This window comes from Urocampus carinirostris, chromosome 4, assembly GCF_059441175.1.
Source record: "Urocampus carinirostris isolate Australia breed hairy pipefish chromosome 4, RoL_Ucar_1.0, whole genome shotgun sequence".
NCBI classification, from domain to species: domain Eukaryota; kingdom Metazoa; phylum Chordata; class Actinopteri; order Syngnathiformes; family Syngnathidae; genus Urocampus; species Urocampus carinirostris.
In genome coordinates, this window is record NC_142352.1 from 2,472,614 (window position 1) to 2,489,814 (window position 17,201).

Here is a 17,201-nt window from a genome sequence, read left to right on the forward strand (position 1 = left end):
GTGATGTGTATTTGGCGTTCTGGCTTGTTGGGTAGGGAAAAAGGGGGTGGGGGTCGTTTTATGTTCTCATTGTTGGGTGGGTTAACGGGGGGGATTCTTATAGTATATTTTTATTCTCTGTTTATTTTAATTTTGGTGTATTTTTCCTGTGTATTTTCCCTCCTATGCTGTTAGTTTGGGTGGGGGGCACTGTTCCCACTTTTTACAATATATATCCCATATATTGCAGATTAAATGTTAGTTGTGCAGCACTTTGAGTTGCAATTATTATTTTTTCAATTTATTTTTGTCTAAAATAATTGAATGAATGAATGAAAACTTTATTTCGAACATCAAAATAAAAATTTAACAAAAACAATAACTCAACGACAAAATAATATGACATAATATGTTCGAAAAGGGGTAGGAAGAAGCAAATGCTTATATCCCCTTCCCCTTCATCTTTCCTATTAAATAAACCAACAATATTAATAATATTAATAATAACAGTTATGATATAACAATCGCAACAATAACAACAAAGTTAACCATAGTTGTAAACGCAGTATTTCCAATCTTTAGCATCACTCATACCCCATTTTCTTCATCTCTGTATTCCGCCAGAAATGTATTTATTTTTTTTGTATTTAAATTTGTAGAAGCGAATGGTTGGACATTGTTTGATCTCGTCTTGCAAATTGTTCCAAAGTTTGACTCCACATACAGACACACACATACTTTTCCTGGTGGTTCTCACCTTTGAGACCAGAATTTACTACAGCCCCTTAAGTTATAATTTCCCTCTTTCCCAATGAATCATTTTTTGATGTTTTCTGGCACTGTTTTTGTTGACCTTATATAGCAGTTGTGCAGTGAAAAAGTTTACAAAATCATCCAATTTTAATAATTTGGACTGCAGGAATAAAATACAAGTATGATCTCGATATCCTACCCTGTGTATGGTTCTAATTCCACGTTTTTGGAGGATAAAAAGGGGCTGAATTGTTATTTTTGAAATGTATTTTTGTCAAAGATAATTGGGGACGTTACATTTAAAAAGCTTAACTTTTTTTCTTACTGGAAGTTAAAATAACTAAAGATAAATAATCCGTGCTGTTAGCTTCCTAAGGACAGATTCACTCACACACGCATTTTTTTGCAGACATCCTGCAATTACTGGACTATGTTTCAGAAACTTTAAAGGGAATTGACATCATCAACGTATTTAATGTTGCTTCCTTTTGACGTCTCGACTCAAGATTTCACTTCTTTCAATAGCTGGACAACATTTCCTAAATGTATAAATAAGGATTTTTGTTCAAACCTCACATTGTTTATTTGCTGTTAAAAGTGTCAATAAAAATGGTTCAAACACACAAAAATGAGGATTTTTAATCTGGCCAGCTGCAGATCTATGCACGGAGAGATGCCCCCTTCCCGTTATGCACGACCCCCTCCCTATTTTTCCCCTCCTTCTGTACCTTCCTTCGCATCTTGCTTTGCAATTTTAAATCGCCTTTGAATAAAATAAAACAATAGCGATAAAACATTTCAAACATCTACATCATTAAAAAGACTCACGTTTAAGTTTCAAGATCATTTGTATTCCATTTTTGGAATTAATTTTTCCTCAGATGAAATAATTCAAGTACGTTTGCTGCACACACTTGGTATGTATTTTTATTTGATGTGTGTATAAAAACAAATCAATTGAGCCGTACAACTTCAATCAATTAAAATATTCCCAAATGACTAAAACCTCGTATAGAATTTGAGTTTAGTCCAATATATCTCGCTTTTTAAATGAGTTCCGTGGAACGTTTAATGCCGTTTTCTTTTCAAAAGACATCCATCAAATCATCAAATAATTGAATCAATGCTTTAAATATATTCCAAAATAAAGTTTGGATTTCTCATTTGAAAAAGGTTCACTTTGCGATGTGATTGTAAACGAGAAAACTCAATTTTTGGTGACTTTTAAACCCCCAAAAGTGACATGAATAATAGTATAATATAACAATAATATCGTGCATATAATATATATTATAAAATTATCAAATATTAACGTAATTTTCATGGTGCGTGACATTTTATTTTTCCGTTATTTTCCAGACGTGCACCAAGTCGAAGTGCAAAAGAATTAAAAAAAAATATATATATATGCTTAAACCACCCCACCGAAACAATAGAGTAAAACAAATTATGTTTAATAAAGTTATTTGGACAAGTCTTTAACATGTTGCCATCTATAAAAATACGCAACGGATGTATTCATTTAAATACTATTTTAATACACATAAATAGACTTGAACACGCTTGAAATGCATTTAATTGAAAAGTATTCAGTCCAACATATAATTATTAAAAAAAACAAAAATTTAATTAAAAAAAGACTTGTTTTAGAAAACATTTAACTTAAAAAAATGAAGCATTTAATTTAGGTCAATCATAAATATAATCTTTAATTTACCTGTTATTTTCCATTGTGGTTTGTTATTCCGTTAAAAGAAATAAAAATATAAAATGTCCATTTTGAATGGCGAGTCTTTCCCGATGCGCGCGCCCGCTGCCACTCTCTCCCTCTCTCTCTCTTCTGCATGCGTGTGCACGCGGACGTGTCAGTCACGCTGCAGCAAAGCGTTTTGCGTCTTGCGAGACAGTGACGCGATACCCAACCCGGGGGCGGGGGGGGGGGGGGTGGTAGAGTGGGGGTGCGAGATTGTACCCCGTGCACGCACGCGCGCACGCACGCCAGCCACCGATGATGGATGCGCCAATGGAGAGACGGACAGATGCTGGGGCGGATCTAACCGCGCGCACCGCTGCGGACGCGCGCACACTCGCGGCGAGATCTGCCGGGAAAACATCGCCGGAGCACCGCGGAGCATCGCGGCACCTTCCACGCATCTTCCGTGAGGTCCACGCGTGGTGCGGAGGACAAAGAACAAGAAGGAGGAAAAGAAGATAAGAAAAAAAAATACCTGTGCGCGCTCCGCTTGGCTTTTATCGGATTATACTTCCACGCGCAACTTTTTCAGGGAAAAGTGGGAATATAGAGTCCCCGACCAAAGAACTTTTTATCCCTGCGTGGCTCATTTGAATACCCCCCACCCCTTCAAAAGAGGAAAAAGAAGAACCCCCGTGCCACCTCCTTTTCCTTCCTTCCAATCAAGCGCGAATCTCATCGAATTATAACAACTACGAAAAGAGAGGGGGGGGGAGGCCCGTGCACAGAGAACATGAACAGACCCCTTGAACGCCTCATATAACCTCCTCTTCATCTTTTGGGGATTTTTTTTTTCACGTGGGGGGCGTCTCAAAGAAGGGGGGGACGCAAACAACTGGAAATACGCACGCGTTTGTACGCGTCTTCACGCTTTACGCGCACAATTACGCGCAGAGAGGAAGCGGTTCAAGTAAGTGCGCGTGCGCGTGTTGTGATAAACGGTAGGGGGGCGTGAGGTGGGGTGAGTGACAGGGGAGGAAAGGGGGACGGAACTGCCTTACGTGCCGCCCATCATCGGTTCAAGTGTCGGGGAGGCTGCACGCACTCCTGCCTCGCCACCCCCTCCCGTGTTTTATGTTTACACCCCCCTCCCGGTCCCCCCCGCACACTTTTGACTGACGCCCGTCGTTTTGTGTCCCCTCAAGCGAGCCTGTTGCAGGAGAGCGCGCACGCAGTGCCGCGCGCGCGCACGCGGACAAGGGGGAAAGCGTTTAACCTCCATCCAGCCCGCGGCCAACCAAGCCGCGCCGAGCCGAGCGAGAGCGTCGCCAGCCCGGGGAGGGAAGAGAGGGAAGGACGCTGACACCCACCCCGGTCGACCCTTCTCTATTTTTGTGGTCTCTGGACCTGCGCGTGCACGCTCCATCCATGCGTGAGTCCTGATCCGGCGACTGGGGGGAAGACGCAGCCCGCAGGCAGCCTCGCATCAGCGGGGCCAGACGCGCTGACATGCCGCGGAGGAAGCAGCAAGCTCCGCGACGCGCTGCAGGTAAGCCGGCCCGGATCTCCGTCTCCGTTCGCCGGGCTTCTTTTGCAGCTCCACTTTTCAGGAATATCGCTTCGTTTACGTCGCAAGGCCGTTCCCGTGATATTAAAACACGTTTTCATTTTAGTTTTCTCATAAAACGGATTGTTTTAACGCTTATGTGTGGAGATGGTTTCCCTCCTATTTATCCTTGCTGTACTTGATCCTTTTTTGTTATTTTTCTCATTTAAGCCTTTTATGACATGCTTATCCTGGATTGCCACGACTGCTCTCTTTCACTTTAGTTACAATAAAGACAACTTTAATTCTAAATAACTAAATCTGGAATCGGTAAGTCAAATTCTTTAAGTTTTAAATCAGGATATTGACACAAATCGCTTGGATATTGATAACTTAAAAGACAAAGTAGTCCAGATAAGTCGAGGTTCTCAGTTCTCCTTAATTTGTTGAAACAGAACCTGTGTTCAAAAATCTTGATATAATTAATAGATTACAATTTTAACGTTAAGAATGGATTATAATCCTATTTTGACTCATAATTCCTCCTCAAATTCCAAAACAAAGCAGTCCAGATCAGACGGGGGTCTCAGTTCCTCTCAACTGACCTTTCCCTCTTGAACACAGATTTAAAAAAACACAGATGCAGTTGTGAAAACAATTTGCTTTCTGGTAATATCGATTTTGATCATAAACTGAAATATTTGACTAAGAAAAAGCCTCAAATTCCAAAACGAAGCAGTCCATATCAGACGGGGGTCTCGGTTCCTCTTAATTGACCTTTCCTTCTTGAACACGGATTTAAAAAAAACTCAGTTGCAGTTGTTAAAACGATTTGCTTTCTGGTAATAATGATTTTGATCATAAACTGACAACTTTGACTTAAAAAAAGCCTCAAATTCCAAAACGAAGCAGTCCAGATCAGACGGGGGTCTCGATTCCTCTTAACTGACTTTTCCCTCTTGAATACGGATTTAAAAAAAAACCCCAGATTCAGTTGTTAAACTTATTTGCTTTCTGTTAATGTCGATTTTGATCATAAACTGAAATCTTTGACTAAGAAAAAGCCTCAAATTCCAAAACGAAGCAGTCCATATCAGACGGGGGTCTCGGTTCCTCTCAACTGACCTTTCCCTCTTGAACACAGATTGAAAAAAACCCCAGATGCAGTTGTCAAAACGATTTGCTTTCTGGAAATAACGATTTTGATCATAAACTGACTACTTTGACTTAAAAAAAGTCTCAAATTTCAAAACGAAGCAGTCCAGATCAGGCGGGGGGTCTCGGTTCCTCTTAACTGACTTTTCCCTCTTGAATACGGATTAAAAAAAAACATATTCAGTTGTTAAACTGATTTGCTTCATGGTAATGTCGATTTTGATCATAAACTGAAATCTTTGACTAAGAAAAAGCCTCAAATTCCAAAACGAAGCAGTCCATATCAGACGGGGGTCTTGGTTCCTCCTAACTGACCTTTCCTTCTTGAACACGGGTTAAAAAAACTCAGTTGCAGTTGTTATGACAATTTGATTTATGTTAATATGGATTTTGATCATAAACTGAAAACTTTGGCTTAAAAAAGCCTCAAATTCCAATACGAAGCAGTCCAGGTCAGACGGGGGTCTCAGTTTCTCTTAACTGACCTTTCCATCTAGAACACGGATATGAAAAAAAAAACCAAAAAAAACAAAAACAAAAAAACCAAAAAAACAGATGCAATTGTTAAAACGATTTGCTTTCTGGTAATATCAATTTTGATCATAAACTGACAACTTTGACCCCCCCAAAAAAGCCTCAAATTCCAAAACAAAGCAGCTGGGATCGGTCTAGGTTCTCAGTTTCTTCTTATCTTTACAATCATGACACAGACTATTTTTAACACTGTTGAGTGTTGATCGGACCATGATGTTACTTTTGTATACTTCTTGCCTTAAATACATGTTTACAGTTGTCAAAACGATGATTTTTCAAGTTAAAAATCGATTGTGATCGCGTATTGACAAAAAAAAAAGCCATGATTTCTCTGCGCTTAACCAACCCTGTCCCTGTTACATATGTGTAAACAAATCTGGAGGCAGTTCTTAAATATACTATTTTATTTTTGTTAAATAAGATTGTAAAAAGCTTCAAAATGCAAAACAAAGCAGTCCGGATCCACCGAGGTTTTCCGGTTGAGCTTCCGGACGTCGTCTTTTCGAATTGTCAGTGAATGTCTCGTTGAAAAGCTATCATTTAATTTTAAAGTGTTAGACCAAAATGATGCTATTGGATAGTGCGGTCTTTTTTGGGTTGTTCAGTCTCACTGTTTGACAAAACTATCAAAACCTGGATATGTGATATCGGTAAAATTTGAAAATTATGGATGAACGTGCGATGTAGAATGACTTCTTTGCTGTTTTGTCCGTCTTCGAACGGCAATGAAGCCTCGGATTTGGTTTGAAACACAGCAAAAACCAAATATCAAGGAAATTGGATTTTTTTGCGGGTCTGTTGAGAAAGCCTACCTCTCCCGGTACAACTCCCGCAATCATCGAACCGGATTTCACTTTAAGAGACTGTGTTTTTTGTTTTAAACCACGTTGCCCCTTTAATAAGTCTGAGTTTAATGAAATAAGTTTAGTTATATTTGAGTTTGTCTTCTATTTTAGCATCCATCGCACAATATAACTAAAAATAGAATTGTCTCTCGGTAGTTTGTCATTTTTCCTCATCATGAAGCCGTTTGGTGTCACTATTTTGTTGAATTTTCTGGTTTGGAGATAAGAATATAAGTGTGTTTTTTGCTATTGATTACAATGTAGTGTCCATTGTTTATGAGATTAGACGCGGCACTCCGAACATTTAATACAAGGATCTAAGAGAATCATGAAATCAAAAGAATATTTAGATGGATAGGCGATGTTTATAAGAAGCATTAGCATTATCTTCTCTCATCTCGTTAGCTGCACTGCTTATCCTCAGTAGGGTCGCGGGGGTGCTGGAGCCCATCCCAGCAATCATCGGGCAGTGGGCAGGGGACACCCTGAACGGGTTGCCAGCCAATCGCAGGGCACACGGGGACAGACAACTCAATCGCTCATTCAGACTTAAGGACAATTTGGACCGGCCGATTCACCTGAAACGCATGTTTTTGGAACGTGGGAGGAAACCGGAGTGCCCGGAGGAAACCCACGCAAGCACGGGGAGAACATACAAACTCCGCACAGAAAGTCTGGAGCTGGATTTGAACCCACGCAGGAGGTTCCCAAGACATGAACTGTGCCGCACATGCGCTAACCACTGCGCCGCCGTGCTGTTGTTCATAAATATAAGTCGATTAGAAACATCATAAGAAATATGGAAATATTTTCATCTTTTTGGAATTATAAGCGATTAAATAACTCGGATTTAAACAAAGATGAATATATTTATATACAGGCATACAGGGTTGGGTCGGGTTACTTTTACTGGATTACTTTCAATGACTTTTGGATTACTCCAATACCAAATATGCTAATACAAGACAAAATAAACTAAATAGGAATCAAATGATGACTCACAACACGTGGTTAGCTTTCTCTCCTGGCTTTGATCTCTTTGATCTCCGGCAAAACTAACGTCAAATGCGACAGAAACAACATGAAAAGAAATCCAAACAGCTTGCCAACATAATTTTTGCCCTTCCATGTATTCCGTTACTCCCCAAGCCTGCACAAAATTGAGTCATTTTATTCATATTTAGTGGTCAAAATCAAACAGATTGGGCCAAGAACAAAACAGGATCAAAACACAGGCAAAAACGAGGATTCTCAGGGCTAGACGTATTAAAACGGATATTCGCAGACACTCCGACAAAAGGCGACTCACAGAACAGCGTTTAAGTAGTGACAGGAAGCAATCTGTCAACGCGTTTCAGCTGGTGTCCATGGGCGGGGCCAATTGGGCGCCGTGGCAACCATGACAGAACCTGGGGCCACACGGCGGGGCCCGATTGGGCGCCGCGGCAACCATTACATACATATATAGACATACATACACGGATGCAAAATGTAGCAAGCAACAGTTGTTGTATTTTTCTCTCTCTCTCTCTCTCTCTCTCTCTCTCTCTCTCTCTCTCTCTCTCTCTCTCTCTCTCTCTCTCTCTCTCTCTCTCTTCTCTCCTCTCTTTCTCTCTCTCTCTCTCTTCCTCTCTCTTTTCTCTTTCTTACTCACCCTTTCTATCTCTCTTTCTCTCCTGTTTTCTATTTATCATTTTCCTTTCTCACCCTCACTCTATCTTCCTCTGCCGTTTTTCCATTTTTCTCTCTGTCCTTTTTCTCTTTGGTTATTTCCTTTTTTTCTCGCACTTTTTCCCTGTCATTCTCACTCCCTTTCTTTTTCTGCCTGTTTCTCATGCTCACTCTTTTTCTCTCTCTTTCTCTCTTTGTCTTTTTTCTCTCATTCTTCTGATTTTTCTCTCTCTCTCTTTCCCTTTTTATCTCTATTTTTATTTATGCATCTTTCTTTTTCTGTCTCTTTCTCTTTCCCTCCCCCCTCTTTCTATTGTGCTTTCTCTATTTTTCTCACTCTTTCTCCATTTTCATGTCTCTCTTACTTTCTCCCTTTTACTCTGTCTCCCTTCTTCTCTTTCTTTTCATCTCTCTCTTTACTGCTCTCTCTTTATTTCTTCTTTCTTTAAAACCTACGAGTTCGGCCCCCGAGAGAATGTTTATTCAATCGTGTGGCCCCCGAGTTAAAATGAGTTTGACACCCCTGATGTAGATTGATTACTCTATTCCCATTCATTTTCTATGAAGTCCCTTCCTAGGTCTGGATGGAGGAAGGATGGATGGAAGAGAGAGAGGGAGAAAGAGAGAGAGAGAGAGAGAGAGAGAGAGAGAAAGAGAGAGGGAGAGAGAGACACGAAGCATGCTTTACGCTTTGCCCGTATCCCGATTGATCGTACCGTCGCAATTCCATTCTTAGGACCGACGCTTTCCCGTCCCCGCCCTGGTCCCCCGTCTCCTCCCCGCCCCCCCAGCTGACATCACAGAGATCTTTAACTCTGCTATCGATTGGTCATCCTGGACCACGTCTGGTCCTCGCTCGTAAAAGTCGCATTAGCGCTACAGGACCAATTATCGTAAAGGAGTGGGAACGGCCGAGGTTAGGTCGGGTCGGCCATCTTTGACAAACCGCGATCCTTATTTAAAGGTTTTGCGATGAAGACGTCTGTTTTGATGTTTTTTCGAATTGATTTTGGTTTCGATGATCTTGAGAACGTCAAGTTTGTTTTTGTTTTTTTTCCGAGGTATTCTGTGCTCGACCTTACCACCACTCCTATCTGTCGCCTTTTGTCAGTCCGTCAGCCTTTTCGACCCTGACTCACTCCTGTTTTTGCTCCCGTCTGTTTCCCGGCTTCGACCCGTTTTTTGATACTCTCCTCTCCTGGCTTTCGACTTGTTTCCGATCCCGACCACGTGTTTTGCTCTCCTGTCCCGGCTACTGACCCGCTGCTCAACCTTGCGTTTTACTTCGCTGACTTTTTTTTTTTCCAATCCTTGCTAGCAACCTTTTCGTTTGCTTCTTATTTTTCCCGCTTTTTTTTTGTTTTTCTAGACCAGGGGTCCCCAACTCAATTTACTTGGGGACCGCCAGTATTAGGGTCTGGCCCAACCAGGTTTTCCAGAAGAAAACCTCGGATAAAAAAATTCCATGTTTCTGAAATATACTTTTAAAAGATTGACACAATAGAAGATCTAAAAAGTTAAAGGGACAGTGTGTAAGATGACGAAACTCTTAGTGATAAAAAAACAAATAAACATTGATTTTAATACAAGGCAAAAATACTTGAACTATCATAGCAATGAAGAGAAATTTGTGTTATAGATATATGTATAATCATTATAGTATTTATAATATTTCTGTATTATTTTGTAGTATTTTCATAATAGATTGTTCTAGAATACCTGTTGTATTTTTTAATATCATTGCAGTAATTCTTTTGTAACTGCAGTAATAATTTTGTAGTATTTCCTTCGTAATAGTTCTGTCGTGATATTTTTGTTGTATTTCTTTCGTAATTTAGCTCTAGTGTTTTTATATTATTACTGTTTTGGGATATTTTCAGAGTAGTATTTTTGTAGTATTTCTTTGAGTATTTTTGGAATATCACTGCAGTGATAATTTTGTAGTATTTCCTTCGTAATACTTCTGTCATGATATATTTGTTGTGTTTCTTTCGTAATTTAGCTCTAGTGTTATTATATTATTACTGTTTTGGGATATTTTCGGAGTAGTGTTTTTGTAGAATTTTTTTGAGTATTTTTGGAATATCACTGCAGTAATAATTTTGTAGTATTTCCTTCGTAATACTTCTGTCATCGTATTTTTTTCATATTTCTTTCGTAATTAAGCTCGATTGTTATTATATTACTGTTTAGGGATTTTTTTGTCGTAGTATTTTTGTGGTATTTATTTTGAGTATTTTTGTAATATCACTGCAGTAATAATTTTGTATTATTTCCATCGTAATACTTCTGTCATGATATATTTGTTGTATTTCTTTCGTAATTTAGATCTAGTGTTATTATATTATTACTGTTTTGGGATATTTTCGGAGTAGTGTTTTTGTAGAATTTTTTTGAGTATTTTTGGAATATCACTGCAGTAATAATTTTGTAGTATTTCCTTCGTAATACTTCTGTCATGATATATTTGTTGTATTTCTTTCGTAATTTAGCTCTACTGTTATTATATTATTACTGTTTTGGGATATTTTCGGAGTAGTGTTTTTGTAGAATTTTTTTGAGTATTTTTGGAATATCACTTCAGTAATAATTTTGTAGTATTTCCTTCGTAATACTTCAGTCATCGTATTTTTTTCATATTTCTTTCGTAATTAAGCTCGATTGTTATTATATTACTGTTTAGGGATTTTTTCGTCGTAGTATTTTTGTGGTATTTATTTTGAGTATTTTTGTAATATCACTGCAGTAATAATTTTGTAGTATTTCCTTCATGATACTTCTGTCGTGATATTTTTGTTGTATTTCTTTTGTAATTTAGCTCTAGTGTTATTATATTATTAATGTTTTGGGATATTTTTGGAGTAGCATTTTTGTGGCATTTATTTTAAGTATTTTTGTAATATAACTGCAGTAATAATTTTGTAGTATTTCCTTGGTAATACTTCTGTCGTCGTATTTTTGTCGTATTTTTTTTGTAATTTAGCTCTTGAGTTAATATGTTATTACGGTTTTGGGACATTTTTATCTGAGTATTTTTTGAGTATTTTTTTGAGTATTTTTGTAATATCACTGCAGAAATAATTTTGTAGTTTTCCCTTCGTAATACTTCTGTCGTGGTATTTTTGTTGTATTTCTTTCATAATTTAGCTCTTGAGTTAATATGTTATTACGGTTTTGGGACATTTTTATTAGAGTATTTTTTGAGTATTTTTTTGAGTATTTTTGTAATATCACTGCAGAAATAATTTTGTAGTATTTCCTTCGTAATACTTCTGTCATCGTATTTTTGTCGTATTTCTTTTGTAATTTAGCTCTTGTGTTAATGTGTTATTACGATTTTGGGACATTTTTATTAGAGTATTTTTTGAGTATTTTTTTGAGTATTTTTGTAATATCACTGCAGAAATAATTTTGTAGTTTTCCCTTCGTAATACTTCTGTCGTGGTATTTTTGTTGTATTTCTTTCATAATTTAGCTCTTGAGTTAATATGTTATTACGGTTTTGGGACATTTTTATTAGAGTATTTTTTGAGTATTTTTTTGAGTATTTTTGTAATATCACTGCAGAAATAATTTTGTAGTATTTCCTTCGTAATACTTCTGTCGTTGTATTTTTGTTGTATTTCTTTCATAATTTAGCTCTTGAGTTTATATGTTATTACGGTTTTGGGACATTTTTATTAGAGTATTTTTTGAGTATTTTTTTGAGTATTTTTGTAATATCACTGCAGAAATAATTTTGTAGTATTTCCTTCGTAATACTTCTGTCATCGTATTTTTGTCGTATTTCTTTTGTAATTTAGCTCTTGTGTTAATGTGTTATTACGATTTTGGGACATTTTTATTAGAGTGTTTTTGTAGTATTTTTTCGAGTATTTTTGTATTATTACTGTTGTCATTAATTTCAAATATGTATTCCAAGTTAGGCTCCCTGTGTCAGGACCAGAACGGAGATAGGTCGCTCTGAACGCGGGACTTTCGTGGCGAGCGATGGCAGTGTCGGGAACGGAAAAACGAGTCAGTAGCCGGGACAGGAGAGCAAAAACGTGGTCGGGGTCGGAAGCGAGTCGTAAGCCAGGAAAGGAGAGTAGACGTGGTCAGGGACAAAAGGAAGTCAAAAGCTGGGACGGTTGAGTAGACGTGGTCAGGATCAAAAACAGGTCGAAGCCGGGGGACAGACGGGAGCAAAAAACAGGTGGGAGTCAGGGTCGAAAAAAAGGCTTGCCTAGTTTAAACTGAGGTTCGCAGACGGACTGACAAAAGGGGACAGACAGGAGTGGGTTTAAATAGGGACAGGGAGCCAATCAGAGTCCGAGGCCGTTGGAAATAAATGGGGAAACTACATAAACCAAAATAACAAAGGAAGCTTTTATGTATTTCACCTCATTAAAATTAATTTATGCGTGAATAGTAATCCTTCCATTTTTTTCATCACGTTGCATCTTTTATTGAATCCGTTTTTTCGTTTTTTTTTCGTTTGATATCGTTCTAATTTCTATTTGAGTTCATCGAGCATTTCGGCTAATTAAAAATAATGAATGCACGGATTGTAACTTAGCATTTTCATGAGGTCGCATTGTTCGAAGTGTCTTATTTATTTGTTTCTTTTTTATAATTATTTTTTTTCATTTGATATTGTGTCAATTATTTTGCTTCTGTGTATTTCAGCCAATGAAAATTAATTTTAATAATTGACTTTTTCATTCCGTTGTACTGTCCTTAGTGTCTTATTATCTATTATGTGAATACGGATGTGGGTCGCAGTTGTATCCATCCATATTTAGTGTAAGTCTACGTGTTAGTACGTGGCTTACAGGCTCCGAAACAGCGAAACCAGTTTTTGTGAAGGTTACACAGTTGTACTTTAGGTCTCTTGGAGTTTTTTTAAAATGGATTTGGTGTCAAGGACACCCCAAAATTTGAGAAACATTTGTTTTGGTGTTCAAGCGGCTTTGGAGCTGCATGCGGCCATGTGGCCATTTGGCACCCCCTAGTGGCTCCCCGGCGCTTTTACAATAAACCACGGCCCCAACAACCTTCCTCAAGGGGAATGCCCTGCCACGGTTGCCATGGCGCCCAATTGGCCCCGCCCATGTGGTGCCAGCTGCAGCTTGTTGACAGATTGGCTTTCTGTCTATTTAAGCTCAGCGCTCTCACTTTTCCTATGTCAGTCCGTCAACGAACCTCTGCCCTGGAAGACGTGGGTTCTGACTTGGTCCCGGTTTCCTGTTGGTATTTCCTGTCCGGCATTGTTCCTGTTTATTTTGTCCTGTCTAATATCTGTTTCCAGTTTCGTTCCCATCTATTTTTGTCCTGTTTATTATTCTCTCCAGTTTTTGTTCCCGTCTAGTTTGTCCTGTTTAATTTCGATATCCTGTTTCATTATCAATCCTGTCTGTCCCGTCCTGTCCGGTATCCACCACATCTGTCCGATATCGACTCGGGCAATTGGTATCGATTTCGTCGGCCTCTAGCTTTCTATCATTTCACGCCAGACTGCCTGCCTAATGTGTATGACTCCCCATTTCCCGTAAAATGAAGGCTTGTGTGAGAAACGTCACGCGTTTGGGTCCTGATCCTGTTCCGGTTCATGAAAATGTAAATTTTCCTAATTCAGTATTTTTCTGCGAGCTATCTTTTATGAATTTCAGCTAATTACAAATGATTAATTTGTGAACTGTAATATTTTGCATTTTTGATGGCATTGCATTCATTTTTGTTTGCTTTTTGTCTTTTCCATTTTTTTCAGATGATTAAAAATGAATGAAATCATTTCAATTTTTTTATCACGTTGCACACGGTTCTCATATTTTTATTTATATATTTTCTATAAATCAGCTTTTTTTCTTTTGCTGTGTCTGTTATTTTTCCACTAGCTAACAAGTTAGCTAAGTGTTTCAGCTAATTAAAAATAATGAATCTATGAACTGTATTTTTCACTTTTTTATTTTTATGTTGCACTGGGCTAAAAGTCTTATTTATTTGTTTGTTTTTAAAAAAAAGTTTTTTTCCATTTGATATCATGCTATGTTTTTGGGTTACTAGCTAGCTGTATTAGCCTATTAAAGGAACTAATGCATAAAATATTTATATGTTATGCATGCACTTATTGTTCTCAGAACACAAATGAGTGCTTTAGTCAGAGCAATTTTGGTGACAAATGAGCATATATATATATATATATATATATATATATATATATATATATATATATATATATATATATATATATATATATATATATATATATATATATATATATATATATATACAGTAGATCTCTTTATTTAGCTTGAATATAAAATATATTTTGTAAAAGCCGTGTGCCACGTGCAGACGATAATCCACGTAATTACATATGTGCAGCGGTGCAAGTACACACGTCTCGCTGCAGTGATTTTACACTACACGTACCCAAGCGCAGACACACACAAACGCAGAAAACGCACGAAAAGGCAGAGCGCTATCATATCGAGTATTAAGCTAATGGTTAGGCGGAACCCTGGCTCGCTCCGTTGCACAGACTTTGTTTCTTTTTGGGATTTAATTGTCCTGCGACAGCCGCATTCATCAATGGCGCTAATGGTCACGTGACTCCGCGGCGAACCGCCTGCTTCTCGTTTGTTTTCGTTTGCCGTTGTCGTTCCGCTATGGCTAATAATGTTCGGTTTGCCGGTTTTGGTTCGTGACTGGACGGCAGGGGTTTGGAAACTATGGCTGGCGGGCCAGATATTACTCTTGTCATGTGCACGTATGGCTCCGAGATCAAATTTCTTCGACAGAGTTATGTTTGGTGCGTGAAAAACCAAGGTTACGGTCCTGTATTTCAAGAGCACAGTCCCAAATACAGTTTTCAGTCAAAGTGTAACACCAACAGACCTCGTTTTGGCTATAGTTTGCAAAATAATTACGTTATATTGACTGTTGAGACAGTTTAGGATTAAAACCCACAGAACAAACTATAAACACCCACCTCCCCCCCAAAAAACAACAGCCATGAGCATCGAGCAATTTGATTGGCGAAGAAAAGTTGTGGGCAGAGCTATTCACTCAACAAATAAATACGCCAGTATCCTCATTTACAGAAAATACTTACCTTATATTGACTGTTGAGACAGTTTAGAATTAAAACCCACAGAAGAAACTATAAACACCCCCTCCCCCCAAAAACAACAACAGCCATGAGCATCGAGCAATTTGATTGGCGAAGAATAGTTGTGGGCAGAGCTATTCACTCAACAAATAAATACGCCAGTATCCTCATTTACAGAAAATAATTACCTTATATTGACTGTTGAGACATTTTAGGATTAAAACCCACAGAACAAACTATAAACACCCCCTCCCTCCCCCCCCCAAAAAAAACAACAGCCATGAACATCGAGCAATTTGATTGGCGAAGAATAGTTGTGAGCAGAGCTATTCACTCAACAAATAAATACGCCAGTATCCTCATTTACAGAAAAAAATTACGTTATATTGACTGTTGAGACAGTTTAGGATTAAAACCCACAGAACAAACTACAAACACCCACTCCCCCTCAAAAAAACAACAGCCATGAACATCGAGCAATTTGATTGGCGAAGAAAAGTTGTAGGCAGAGCTATTCACTCAACAAATAAATACGCCAGTATCCTCATTTACAGAAAATAATTAAGTTATATTGACTGATGAGAGAGTTTAGGATTAAAACCCACAGAACAAACTATAAACATCCCATCCCCCCAAAAAACAACAGCCATGAACATCGAGCAATTTGATTGGCGAAGAATAGTTGTGGGCAGAGCTATTCATTCAACAAATAAATACGCCAGTATCCTCATTTACAGAAAATAATTACGTTATATTGGCTGTTGAGACAGTTTAGGATTAAAACCCACAGAACAAACTACAAACACCCACTCCCCCTCAAAAAAACAACAGCCATGAACATCGAGCAATTTGATTGGCAAAGAATAGTTGTGGGCAGAGCTATTCACTCAACAAATAAATACGCCAGTATCCTCATTTACAGAAATGCGTGACATTTTTACAAGAGAACTTTGCTAGCACCTTGGTTTGAAATCATTATTTATGAAAAAAAATGAGGGTCTAAATGAGTCTCATTTATTTGGAGTATCTGTGGGAGGGAGGCACATTTACAGGGGTAAATTTGTAGAAATGGGACACAGGCATTATCGTATTTTTTGTAGATTTTCGTAAATCATCTAACGTTTTACAGTGACAAAAATTGCGCTGAAAATTTGCTTTTGTGTTGAAAGTGGGATTGTCACTGATATTTTTTTAAAATTTATACTACCGCTCTCTCTCCCCCCAAAAAAACTCAAAATATTTTGCTATTATAGCTCTTTGGGTTGAAAATGTTACCGCCCCGCCTATGATGTCAGGACCAGAACGGAGACAGGACCCACTTGCGTTACATTTCTCCCAGTTTTGTTGGGAGGGAAAGGTTGCACCCACAATCGCTGGATGCAGGAAGTGGGTCGCTCTGAACGCGGAAGTGGAACTTCCGAGGCGAGCGAAGGCGGTGTCGGGAACAGAGAAACGGGTCAGTCGCCGTGACAGGAGAGCGAAAACGAGGTCGGAAGCCAGAAAAGGAGAGAGGACGAAAAATGTTGAAAGCCGGGACAGGAGAGCAAAAAACGTGACCATTTACATTCACGTATACATTTTAAAAAAAAATAGCTCTCGGGGTGAAGACGGTTGGTGAATATTATTTGTGTTTATTTTGAAAGTGTATACGGTCAGGACCAGAACGGAAACAGGACCCACGTGGTCGGGGTCGGTAACAAGTCGAAGGCCAGGAGAGGAGATTAGACGTGGTCAGGATAAAAAAAAACAGGTCGAAGCCGGGAAACAGACAGGTGAGAGTCAGGGTCGAAAAAGCTTGCCTAGTGTGAACTGAGGTTTGCAGACGGACTGACAACAGGTGACAAAAAGGAGTCTTGTTTGACAAAGATATATACGCCATCCGCTAATGTTTTGGCAGGACGGGGAGTTGTTGTCCTACGTTAGCTATCCGAA

At 38.6% G+C, this 17,201-nt stretch overlaps 1 protein-coding gene across 1 annotated transcript in view; it reads left to right on the plus strand.

Moving 5' to 3' along the window:
- Positions 1-3,878: 3,878 nt before the first annotated feature.
- Positions 3,879-17,201, plus strand: part of tshz3b (teashirt zinc finger homeobox 3b) — a 51,190-nt gene continuing 37,867 nt past the window's right edge. The window contains exon 1 of the mRNA XM_088333465.1: positions 3,879-3,974. Within this exon, the coding sequence (XP_088189591.1) occupies positions 3,935-3,974 (40 nt within the window). The 5' untranslated portion in view covers positions 3,879-3,934. The remainder of the gene's footprint in view (positions 3,975-17,201) is intronic.